The 13,345-nt window shown below is 43.9% G+C and overlaps 1 protein-coding gene across 1 annotated transcript in view; it reads right to left on the bottom strand.

Annotated features, from left to right (window-relative positions):
- Positions 1-13,345, bottom strand: part of LOC124775979 (protein Wnt-10b-like) — a 428,525-nt gene that overhangs the window by 16,403 nt on the left and 398,777 nt on the right. The window contains exons 4-5 of the mRNA XM_047250820.1: positions 5,978-6,140; positions 5,910-5,925 (exon numbers count right to left, since the gene is read on the bottom strand). Of these exons, the coding sequence (XP_047106776.1) occupies positions 5,910-5,925; positions 5,978-6,140 (179 nt within the window). The remainder of the gene's footprint in view (positions 1-5,909; positions 5,926-5,977; positions 6,141-13,345) is intronic.

Genomic DNA, 13,345 nt, shown 5'->3' with positions numbered 1-13,345 from the left:
AGCCGTCATAAAGAGAAAAGGTGAACGGACGCCATATTAATGTCCACTAACAGCTGTCCTTATTCTTTTAATCTGATAGTATGTAGTGTAAGCTGGAGGTCCCAATGTGCTGTAGAGTGGCTGGCTCATCTCATTTTATCAAGCAATCAACCAGCCACCCTTATCTCTTTTACTGTTTTATATATTTCTTATTTTAGTTTTGCATTTATTTCTCCTGCAGGATTAGGGCTCTGTGTTTCTCTCTTACATCTAACTGAACATTAAATTATATATTGTACATGTTCAATACATACTGCTACTACTACTATACTACTACTACTAATACTACTAAAATAATAATAGACACAGTAACCACTGAGCAAACAGAACCGCAGACCTAGCCGTGGTGAGGTCTTGCTGAGTCACGTGGCCAGATACAAACACGTTCCACTTCAAACTAGTGCAGAAAAGGCCAAGTCGAAAGATACAAGTGAAAATCTATTCAAGTTCTGAGGCTTGCGCAGCGCGCAAACTAAGGGACCCAACCTCCGAAGCCTGAGCACAACGTACAGTATTCCCACTGATTACTGCCCAGTACCCTCAGACAATTTCCAGTGTTGACGTAGTAGTAAAACCGCAAGTATTTCAAATACTTCAAATCCCATGTCTACGGTACAGTGATAATGAATTCTGTTAACCCGCATAAGTTTCACAAGCTGCTACGTGTACAACAGTTCATAATGGCGGCTCAGTGCGCCAATGCAGGCATGGCGTCGTAGCTCTAAGTCTGTCGTTCCCGGTCTAATATTCCCGGTCGCGTCGCAAGCAGCGAGAATTCTTTCCAGGAGATCTTTTTCTGTCTCGAAAGGCGTCTCTTACACAAGACTCGTCACATGGCTCCACGAGGAGAAATCAAGTGGGGTGAGATCAGGTGAACATGCCTGCCACGAAGCAGGACCTCTTCTGCCCTTCAGTTTTTCAGAGGATGCCTGAACCAGATATTCACGAACTACTCAGTCGAAAGTGAGGTGGAGCTCTATCATGTATGAACCACATCCGTTGACGAATAACAAATTGGGTATGTTCTAGGATCATGGGTAGTAGGTCTCTGACAAACACTGAGTACATTGGTGCGTTTAACTGGGGAGGAGGACGACACGAGCCTAGATCGTAACCATTAACTGTAACTGTCCACACGTTGACTAATAATCTCCGTTGATGGCTCTTCACAACTGTAGCGTGGGGATTCTTGTCGGCCCAAAACATGATCAATACGACTATTTAGCATTCCACCTCGGCTGCAAAGTACATACGCAGGAAATTGAGGATCGACTGTAAGGCGCTGTAAGAACCGTTGGGCGAACACGACACCATCGTGCCTCAGAGATGGTAACAACATCACGGGATCACCCTGTTCATAAAATTTTTTAGTGTGATATAACTTTGTAGTGCCCAGTGGACGAAATTAGATAACCTCTAAATCAGGGCTTCACAACATACGTGCTCGTGGAGCAAGCTGTGAGCAGCAAGGCGCGAGCACGGAGCAGCGCGAGCACGCTACCCCCACTACCGGACCAGAGCGGAGAGTGGGGAAAGTCACGTGGGGCACACAACAGCTGCCACCAGTCAATGTAAATCCGTGGCCACCTGCAGGGATTTCACTCACGAATTATTATTGCGACAAATGAAGCAAGTAAAGGAGAATGTACACATGCCACGTAATTTTATTAGCTTAGAGTATGCCTCTACATTCGTATTAATTTGTGAACTGTTACACAATAAAAGATGTCACTGAAGTGTAGGATTCTCGGTTATATTGTACTTTTTGCCCTTTACAATTGCGTCTATGTTCGGAGTAATTGTTCTTGTGCATTTTAGGCGCAGCGTGCAGTTTAAATTTCGATCAGACAATGCGTTTCTCAGGCGCGTCTTGTTACATATCATCGCAGAGAACAGTTGTTCACAAACATACGTGGAACCGAACATTGATATAATTGTAGTCGCCAGTTTGTGCAAACGAGGAAATCTATCCTGAGGGAAGTGTCTGTAGAATACCAAAATGTGTTTCTTGTTCTGAAATGTGTCTCTGTATTCTCTGTCACACTGCAGGTCAATAATTTCTTGCTGCAGCTCAGGACGAATCTCTTAAATATTCGCTGAATATGGAGAGAACAGATCAAAATCACTGTCTAGTGCTGTCAGATCTTGAAAGTACTGATCAACTAAACTATGTGAAAAACGTTCACAGTCTTTGTGAACATCTTGCACGGATGATAATTTAGGAAAATGAGCTAGGTTTCCTGTTTCCAGCTGACTCACCCAAAGTGTCAGTTTCATTTTAAAAGCTCGTATTCGATCTATGAAATGAGTAATTAGCAGATCTTTACCTTGTAGTAAAATGTTCAAAGCATTCAGATGGCTAGTTAAGTCTGCTAAGAACGCGAGATCACATTCAAACGTGGTCGCGCATTTGCCCTCCCTCCCTACTCCGCGATCTTGCACCTGCTCGCGAGCAAGTGCCTGAGCAGACGCGAGTACTCGCGCTCGAAACCGGCCAGTTGTTAAACCCTGCTCTAAATTATTAAATAAAGTGTTTATTTTAAAATAAAATAAAAATCCTCATAGAAGAATAATGTCCTCGAAATAATCGTTTAACCTCGTCTCAAATATAGAGTGGTTCTGCATTAGACATCAGGCACTGGTTATTTTTTCCACAGTCGTATGGCTGAAATGAAGGATGTGGAGAACGACTGAACCCAAACGTAGGTACAACCAAGATGCTGGTCGTTTGTGTTACAGTAATATACTGATGGTCTCTATCTGATTTGGGAGGAGATTTGTTGAGGACACCAGTGACTAAGCAGTCATTGCAGGAAACAGGATGTGTAAAAACATCGTCGCCTGTCCGGTCGCATCCACTTTAGATGACCACTGAATTTCCCTTTCTCATTGTTAACTTGAGAACTGTCTATATGCATGGTTTTAGTGACTTCCTAAACTTTCCCACAAGTATAACTTGTGATAATCTTCATGAATTTGCAGGTGAATCTTTCATTCAGGTAGACACAATATTTCGACGGTCCACCTGGCCGTCATCTTCAGGTGAGAGCCTACTGCGCGGAGTCTCGTCGAGCTGATGTTATTTCGGATCTGGCGCCCCTGTGTAGGCCAGCAGCGTGCGCTCGACACATGCACCAAGTACCGTGAGTGCTACCACCAAATATACTAGCAGTGACACTTAGCGAATCCACTGCGTTTATATACGGGCTTTAAGTGTTCAATTTGCTGTGGTAAACTTTCCGCGTGAGATAGAGCATACGCTCTTCGAATCAGCGTGCTAAGGATGCCAGTGCGTTGATGTGGTGGGAGGCAGTTAGTCACTTGCTGACACCCATGAGTATGTCTAGGGCTGCAGTAAATGCTCTGCCACAGAGTATCATCATTGCTCTTTTAAACGAGAATTTCCAGCTTTCCATTATCTTCACTTCCATTATAAACTTAATGCTGGGATGAATGGAATTAAAATGTTCCAAATGTTAGATCCATTTGGCTCCGTGTCACTGTGGTAAAGCGTTCATTGGTCATTGTGGAGGACTTGTGTGTGGGACGCCGGAACCACATACGGTTACAACAGTCTTAAAAAAGAGCGGTTGCAGAGCATTGCTTACGTGAGGGACACGCAACGAAATATAATGAGACACAGATGGATGCTGTCGCTTTTCTTTGCTAGGATTGTGTTCTGAAGGCATTTATTGAAATTAAACTGGCTGATAATCTTTTTAATTGGAACAAGAGCTATCCTCTAAGCAAATCGTGAAACCGTGCGCTGACATGCATAACATACGACGTTCTTTGACTGAAACGGCAGCAGTTTTAAACGATTAGCTGCGACAGCGATGTTTCGTTTCTGTTTGCCATCACCGCCTGCAGCACTGCTGGTGTGTTTCGAAGTTGGGACAGTACTCACGCCACTTGTCGCATGCGCTGTATACTCTCAGATACCCTACACGGGGTATTTTCCTGTTATAGGCACAAAGAAAAGGGGCGAGAAGACGACAATAACACAAGCAAACAATCCTAATAAATTTTGGTCCAGGCACAATTGCAGGAGTGCAGTCACGCCAGTCTTACAACACTTTCAATGTCCAACAATCTGGATGTTGTTCTTAATGGTGAAATGTGTATGTGATACATGCATGATGGTGCACCGTTAGAGTTTCATGTTGCTGTCAGGAACACATAACATAGCACGAATCTTCGACAACGATTGTACGGGGTGTTCAAAAAGTCTCTCCGTAGTGTCGTATGATTGTCAGCCGCACGTGCCGTATGCCGCAGTGAATATGCCGAAATGAAATTCAGTGAAATACAAGTTATTAATTTATTGAATATTCATTTTCACATTAAATGTTGTAAGTGTCTCCCTTGTTGTTGAATACACAGTTCAATTCGCCTAATCATGTCTCCAAACGCAAGCTGTAACATTTCTTCTGTTAACAGAAGCAGTGAAAGTGGATATTGCACTTTTCAATTCATCGATGGATTTTGGACAGTTTTTATACACAGTTGCTTTCGCTGCACCCCAGAAGATAAGGTGAAATTATGCGATCACCAAAAACATCAGCAAGCAGTGACATTGAAACGCGAGCTGTATGCGCTGTTGTACCATCTTGTTGAAAATAACCGTTCAGTACTTTACTTAACACAAGTTCTCCTATGATTGGGCACATAATATCACTGCAGTACCGTTGTGCGTTTATTGTTTCGTTGAAAAATATGGGATTCATAATCCGACGTCTAGAAATTGTAACCCAAACTCCCATTTTCACAGAATGAAGTGGTTCCTCATGAATACACAATGGATTTGCAGTACTCCATATACGAGAGTTTCGCGAGTTCATTTACCTGGATAAATGAAACCACTCCTCATTAGTGAAAAACGTTTCATTAAGAATATCCCTTCCATTTTGTTAAATGAAATTTTTGAAGTATTGACAATAATGCAGTCTCTTGCTATGATCAGTATTTTTCAGTTCTTGCACGATTGTCACTTTGTATGGGAAAAGTTCTAATTTTTTCCTTACAGCTGTGTGGGCCGTTCCGACAGTAACATCGATTTCCTGGGCGAGTTTTCTTACTCACTTTTTCGAACTCATAGACATTGTATCGGAAGTATCGAGTAGTTTATCCGCAGACAAAATGCTAGGACGACCACTTCTCGGTGCATCTGTCACTGAACCCGTACTTCGAAATTTGTTAATCAAATCTCGCACACTATCGCGATGTGGGAAATCGACCAAAAACACACATTCTTAAATGGTTAGCATTTTAACAGTGACAAAAACGAAACAGACGAACAAAGGAACTAAACTTAAACGTTCACGTCAACACGTAACGACACGAACCAACGATACTACTGCGTCTAGCTGAGATAATCGAAGAAACAGTGAATGTTGGGAGAGTCCACATGAAGGGAAGTAACCCAGGCAGGCGAACAATCATGCGGCACGCGCGGCTAACAATCATACGGCACTGCGGAGAGACTTTTTGAACACCCCGTATAGGCTGTGCTTGTTTATTAGGGTTGTTTACTTCTTTCATTGTCCTCTACAAACCTCTTTCATTTGCACCTATAGCAGTCTAACACCCTGTAGCGTCAGATCAACGAGACTGATCAACAGCAGCATCCGAAGATGATGGATGGTTTGGACCATCAAATGTTGAGGCGACATGAAGACCCGGCTGTAAACCCAGGAGGAGTATCACATGATGCAAGTTTGTGTGCGCGAACGCGCGCGCGCGTGTTTGTTTGTTTGTGTGTGTGTGTGTGTGTGTGTGTGTGTGTGTGTGTGTGTGTGTGTGTGTGTGCCAGCATGGCATTTAGTGCATATTTATATTTCATTTGTGGCTTTTTTTTTAAGTTTTACCACTCTGATGCAGACTCGTCTCACAAAAGATGTGACAACAGTTGTCGCAGAGGAATGAAGGCCTTACCCGCTGCCCAGGTTGGACTGGTCGACGAGGACTGCGGTGCGGAAGCGCGCCATGAGCGCGTCGCCGACTCGCCGGAAGTCGGGCACGGCGCGCCAGCACGTCTTCAGCTCGCAGCTGCCCGACATGCCGTGGCACTTGCAGCGCAGCACCGTGTTGCTCGACAGCGCCTGCAACAGCCGCAAGCCCGCCGCGCGCTAAAGTTGCCAGACAGTCTAACCGTGAGCAGAGCACAACTGGTCCTCTTGTCATCAGTCTAGATACGTGGGCCGGACAGAAATATGAAACACTACACATTACGAAGCCATTGGCATTCAAAGGAGTTTCCACTCGTATCTAAAGGGAAAAATGCAGGTCCTTCATGACTTTCAAGGGAACCTTACACCATTGTTCTTGCAAAATACACTACTGGCCATTAAAATTGCTACACCAAGAAGAAATGCAGATGATAAACGGGTATCCATTGGACAAATACATTATACTAGAACTGACTTGTGATTACATATTCACGAAAATTGGGTGCATAGGTCCTGATAACAGCTTTGATGGCGTGCACAGGTACAGCTGCCCGTCCAGCTTCAACGCGATACCACAGTTCATCAAGAGTAGTGACGAGCCAGTTGCTCGGCCACCATTGACCAGACGTTTTCAGTTGGTGAGAGATCTGGAGAATGTGCTGGCCGGGGCAGCAGTCGAACATTTTCTGTATCCAGAAAGGCCCGTACAGGACCTGCAATATGCGGTTGTGGATTATCCTGCTGAAATGTAGGGTTTCGCAGGGATTGAATGATGGGTAGAGCCACGGATCGTAACACATCTGAAATGTAACGTCCACTGTTCAAAGTGCCGTCAATGCGAACAAGAGGTGACCGAGACGTGTAACCAATGGCACCCCATACCATCACGCCGGGTGATACGCCAGTATGGCGATGACGAATACACGCTTCCAATGTGCGTTCACTGCGGATGCGACCATCATGATGCTGTAAACAGAACCTGGATTCGTCCGAAAAAATGACGATTTGCCATTCGTGCACCCAGGTTCGTCGTTGAGTACACCATCGCAGGCGCTCCTGTCTGAGATGCAGCGTCAAGGGTAACCGCAGCCATGGTCTCCGAGCTGATAGTCCATGCTGCTGCAAACGTCATCAAACTGTTCGTGCAGATGGTTGTTGACTCAGGGATCGAGACGTGGCTGCACGATCCGTTACAGTCATGCGGATAAGATGCCTGTATTCTCGACTGCTAGTGATACGAGGTCGTTGGGATCCAGCACGGCGTTCCGTATTACCCTCCTGAACCCACCGATTCCATATTCTGCTAACAGTCATTGGATCTCGACCAATGCGAGCAGCAATGTCGCGATACAATAAACCGCAATCGCGACAGGCTACAATCCGACCTTTATCAAAGTCGCAAACGAGATGGTACGCATTTCCCCTCCTTATACGAGGCATCACAACGTTTCACCAGGCAACGCCGGTCAACTGCTGTTTGTGTATGAGAAATCGGTTGGAAACTTTCTTCCAGTGAGCACGTTGTAGGTGTCGCCACCAAGCTTGTGTGAATGCTGTGAAAAGCTAATCATTTGCATATCACAGCATCTTCTTCCTGTCGGTTAAATTTCGTGTCTGTAGCACGTCATCGTCGTGGTATAGCAATTGTAATGGCCAGTAGATTAATAGCAAGTTCAGGTAACAATGAGGGAGGCACATAGCGATCATGCAACCTATTTCAAATGTACATCTACATCTACGCAGATACTCTGCAAGCTAGTGTAAGGTGCATAGCGAAGGGAACCCTGTACCACTACTTGTCATTTCCCCTCCTGCTCCACTCGCAAATAGAGCGCGGGAAAAACGACTGTCTGTACGCCTCCGTATGAGCCCTAATTTACTTTTTCTTATCTTCTTGGTCCTTACGTGCGATGTATGTTGGCGGGAGCAGTATCGTCAGCTTCAAATGCCGGTTCTCAAAATTTTCTCAATAGCGTTTCCCGAAAAGGACGCCGTCTTCACTCCAAGGATTCCCATTTGAGTTCCCGAAGCATCTCAATTAAGTTTTGTTCAAACCTACCAATCCAGAAGCTCTCCTTTGAATTGCTTTGGTGTCTTCCATTAATCTGACCTGGTACGGATCCCAAACACTGAGCAGTACTGAAGAATAGGTCGCACCAGTGTCTTATATGCGGTCTCCTTGACCACAAAACCTCAACAATGCTGATATGGTGAGGTGAGATGCGACAATTCATCCTCGTGCTCATAAAACAAGTCCTGGGCGATGCGAGATGTGTGAGCAGGGGCTCTGTCTTCTGGGAACAGAGAATCACCACTGGGGAACAAATATTGCAGCATAGGATGGACCTGATCAGCCAAAATGGTCGCATAATCCTTGGTAGCAATGTGGCCTTTCGGAGTAACCATGCAGTCCATGAAATACTACGATATGGCTACCAAAATAATCACTGAACCTCCACCATGTTTCACTGTTGGAACGTAAACTTGGCCAAAATTTTGAAACGGTATGAGGCAAGACTCATCCGACTATTTTTCAATAATCACAGTTTGATGCCTTCGGCAGCACGTTTTCCTATTATGGAGATTTATATCGCTGATGAGTAGTTTTCAAATTCCACCTGGCGCTACAGTTCCCTGCTTATGGAGCTCTCGTTGTGATGTTTTGGTACTAACAACGTTCACGAGTGCTATATTCAGTTCTTCAGTGACTTTTGCTGTTATCGGCCTGTTGTTTTTCGTCACAGAGTTTCAACGTTCGCGCTTGGACTTAGCGGGGGATGTTTCCCACTTTTCTTGTATGTGGTATAAATCTTCGACACGGCACCTTTTTGAAACACCGAACATTTCGGCTTCCTTGGTTAAAGAAGCATTCACCATACGAGCACCAAAAGTTTGCCCACGATCGAACTCACTGAGCTCCGACATAGTGCTCTCACATCTACACAAAACACTTTTCTCAACACAACAGACATTTTCAACGTATTGAGGACATTTCACAGGTGCAATTCGTGATCAAATACAACAGCGCAGCCTCTGAATTCTGCATTCATGTTCAAACATGCATTTCCCGCCATGTTTCATTTCTGCGTACAGTCCCTGTAGCTGTATAACAGGCGCCACTAGAACGGTCACACAGTCACTTGCATTCAGTGGCAGATTGCCTTCCAGGGGCAAAGAAAAATTGATTTTCGTTGTTTCATATAATTGTTTATACAATTAAAAACTGTCTACTCATTAAGACGTATAAACTTAAGTCAAAAGTTCAACAAAATAAATTAAAGTTGGAAACTATGTATGTGTCTTGAGCCAGAGGAATATACAGTTTGCAAATTACCCCGGCTATATTCATCCATTATTTGAGAACTGAAGCAGTTTAAGACTTCCAACAAACTTACACATAATTTCAAACGCTTTGAAAACATTTTCTCCCAGACAACAGCTACCAAATAATGAAAGGAAAAATGTGTATTGCTTAGTACATTTTGCTGTTTATGCAGTAAAATTTCAGCATCTGTATGGCATTTTGGCTGATCAGTTCTTCCCTACTAAATCGATTCGCAACCCGCTATGCTGACAGTACTAACATACACATATCACTGAAAGTACCTGCAAAATTGTACGAAATATAGTTCAGGTCATATGACGTCATAAAAGTTTTGGTTTTGGCTTTTCCGTTAGCCTCTGTAAGAATAATCCGAAACTAATAAAACTAAGATAATTGGGGTTTTGCGTTTTCAGCCATAAAGGTTTTACATATTTAACTTTAAATATTCAACTCATTGTCTCTTTTGAAAGATAGACATCTGAAGCTGTTTTGTACATGGAAGTTCGACTCTTCAGAGAGTCGTAGGGGGAGGGGGGTTAGAGGGGGGGGGGGTGGAGAGAGTTTGGGGGAGGGGGTGGAGAGAGTTTACTGGTAGCCTAATAACTAATATGCAAATGATAGCTCAATTCTAAGCAACAAAAAGTAGAATATAGAGAGTGGGAAAGAGTTCTCTTAGTTTAATAAAAGGTTGTATGAGAAGAGGCAGGATTAGAAACTATACAGTATAAGAAGAGCTACATATAGTCTAATTAAAAGAAAGAAACAGAATAGTTTGAGGTGGAGTGAGGGTATCGGGAGAATGACCACATCCCAGTGCTATCTCAATGTTTTCTACTTATTTTGACGATGATAATTTTGATTATTTTCTTTTCTTCTGGATGTTACCCTTGTCTATTATCCTTTCATCCTCATACTCCACGACCATCTTCCCTCATCTGCACGTGATGTTTTGTTAATGAGCCTAATTCTGTCCTGGAAACGTATGGCAGTTGGAAGTCTGAATTTTTTATCTGAAAAGCAATCTGTTTTAAATCTCTGATTCCTGAATTCCCATTTCTCCCTTTGTATTTCTTGAATCCAGCGTTTTGTTGGTGATAGGAAACTTCTTTATCTAATGCGTTACCCTGTTCTGGTCAATTCTACAGACGTGGACGAAGAATATGGTCCCTTTCCTGACGGTGTCCGACATCCTTCCTGCATAGATATACGGTTCTTGGTTCCCTCGGCTCCTGCTCTTCGACGTTCCAGTATTTTCCCAAGAATCCTCCGTTCCACAAATTCTGATCCTCTAAGTAATCCTGTTCTTACAAGCTTCAGAAATTCTGCTTCTTATAAGGCTTCAGGGTGGTTGACTGTCTGGTAATTCGCAACTTTTCAGTTGTTCGAAAAATTTTTCTTCTTGTAAATCATAATGAGTTTTTTTGCGAAATTGATTTTGTTTGTTCGTGGTCCCATAACTTCTTTTCGCATCATACAAGTTCCTTTTCATGAGCACCTTTTCCGCGTTACACTTGATTTTGCTAAAAAGTGGCTCATGCGTGTCGCATTTTATCATAATCTTGTACTGAAGTTAGAAATTATTAATGATAATAGAGCGAGGTGTTCCATCAGAAAGCACACTGCTCATGTTTGTAGCACTGAGTATTATACAAAAACACGAAACAAAAACAGTCCAGAAGTTGAACCGGTTTCACAATACAGTGCCGCACTGGTCACCCAGTATTACGAGCTGAGAATCAAGTATACAGACAACACGCGTCTAAACACCGTACAGTATTCGGCCTCCTGTCACGAATCTCTTGCCCAAGTTTAAGCTCTCCAGAGCACCATTACCTTAGTCTTTTTATGCATGTTCTTGTTAGCTAAAATCATAATATTTTGTTAAAAACGCGACTCACAGTCAGTCTCTGTTCACTTTCGACGACCACTGCCGTGTACCAGCGAAAGTGATCACGCTTTTTTTGTCTGTGAAAAACAAATCAGACATCGCATTACCCTTTCTCTTCCGTCATTGCCTGTTCTATATAGACTACAATTAAATATTAGCGGTGATAATGAACAGCCCTGCCCTTCTTATCCTTTGTCTGCTTTCGGCCTCTCGTGCTGATTATTCCAGTCTACTTCTCATAATGAGCAATTCTGTAATCGATCGCTCTGGTACCAGGAAGGGAAGTAGAATTTTAACGTAGTTTGGGAGTATTTTTAACTTTTTAATTTACGTTCTTCTTCTTCGCAAGAACGATTATATCCGTCAGAAGTCTGAATAACCACTTTTTCAGGGTGGACCTCTGCAAGATGTGCAGGAAGAGAATCACTGATGTCCTGGGTGGAACGGACAGGGATGTGGAAACGTATCGACTTCTGTGCCATGTCAGCCGCGCTAGGTATTTATCTTACTACCCTTTCCAGGATGCCCACACATCCTGACCACCCCGCTGATTGCAGGAGAGTTAATTACAATGGTAGCTTTCACCTTACAAAACAATACATATTAGATACACTGACAAAAAATAAAGATCACTTGTAAGAAACCCCATAATTGTCTATCATTGAGACTCATAAGTTTGAAATTTGGCTCAGAGATGCCTAGAAGCTTCCCGTGTAATGGTGTAAAGGTGTGGTGCCCTGAGACATCGCTCTGGGGCTCGGCAATGCTTAAATGAGCAAGGGCTCGGAAATTCACGTGCGGTTGAGGTGGGTTAATAAAGTCACATCTCCACCAAATTTCACCACAATTCTGCGCAACGGCACCGCGGACATGTCATACGATGCTGAGGTCGTCACTCGCCGTCTTACCCACATCTCACTCCTTCTTTTGACGCCTGTGCTATGAAGGTCAGTACCACGACACCAGCCTTTAAAATCACGCGGTTCTCTTACATGTAACAGAGGATAACATTTCAAACACACCCGCCTCAGAATCGACACGAAAGGCGCTTAGGAGGCTTCTATGAAACCACCCCTTCCCTTGGAGCATTGATTCTCATGTATTTCTCTGTCGGAAATGACAATTTGTAGTATGATGGGGAACAGGACGACATTATCCACAATTTTCGACTCTACTGACAACATGCAGGCAATTCCAGCTACACCAAGGACATCATAGGACTGATACCCTCTTGAAAACGATCGGATCCCTTTGGAGGTTAGTGCGACCACTATTTTTGCGCTGGTATATAGGGTGGAACCACTGGGGACCGTTCAGAACCATTCGTTGAAATTTGAACGTGATTCGAAGCAGCAATACGTGATTATGCTTTTTCAGCCCTCTTGTTTCGCGCGTTCCTGTGGCGTGATCACATTGACATATGGTTGAATGAAATGGCAAAGGGTCCCTCTGAGACCACTCAGATTTGCAACAGCCTCGGTGCCACCCACACAATTGCTGACCACGTTAAAAAGTACCTGTATAGAGACTTCATCTCCCATCCACCTCAATTGCGATTCACTGCTGCTCAGGCGCACAGCAACCATCCCATTCGACACCCCTTCGATTCTGAAACTAAACTAAACCACGAGGTGAAATCCAAAATTTTCGGGACTGGTGTTGCCATCTGGAAAGTAGGATTACTAGATCTTTGCACCGCTAGGTGGCGAGAACTGCACATCTGATGAGTCAGTGTGCGGAATGGCATTCAGCTGGGAGGACGTGTTGCATGTCCATAGTGATTTCCGTAATATTCTGTGTTTGGTGTGTGGCGATTTTATGATGAATCCGCGAAACAGAACAGCGCGTGATGAAGTGTGCACGGGCCTTCGTCAGACCACATCTGATGATCCGACCTTCTTGTCAAGGGTTATCACTGGTGAGGAGAGCTGAATTTACGATTATGACCCAGAGACAAAGCGACAATCGTCCCAGTGGAAGAGCCCGGCCTCTCCAAGACCCAAAAAAGTGAGACAGGTGAAGAGCAAAGTGAAGAGCATGATCATCGTTTTCTTTGATACCAAAGGAACTGTGCACAAAGAATTCGTCCCACCCAACCAAACAGTGAATTCCGCGTACTACCGTGACGTTTTGAGACGGCTTCGT

Source organism: Schistocerca piceifrons, chromosome 2, assembly GCF_021461385.2.
Source record: "Schistocerca piceifrons isolate TAMUIC-IGC-003096 chromosome 2, iqSchPice1.1, whole genome shotgun sequence".
Lineage (NCBI taxonomy): Eukaryota > Metazoa > Arthropoda > Insecta > Orthoptera > Acrididae > Schistocerca > Schistocerca piceifrons.
This window is presented reverse-complemented; position numbering and strand designations above follow the sequence as displayed.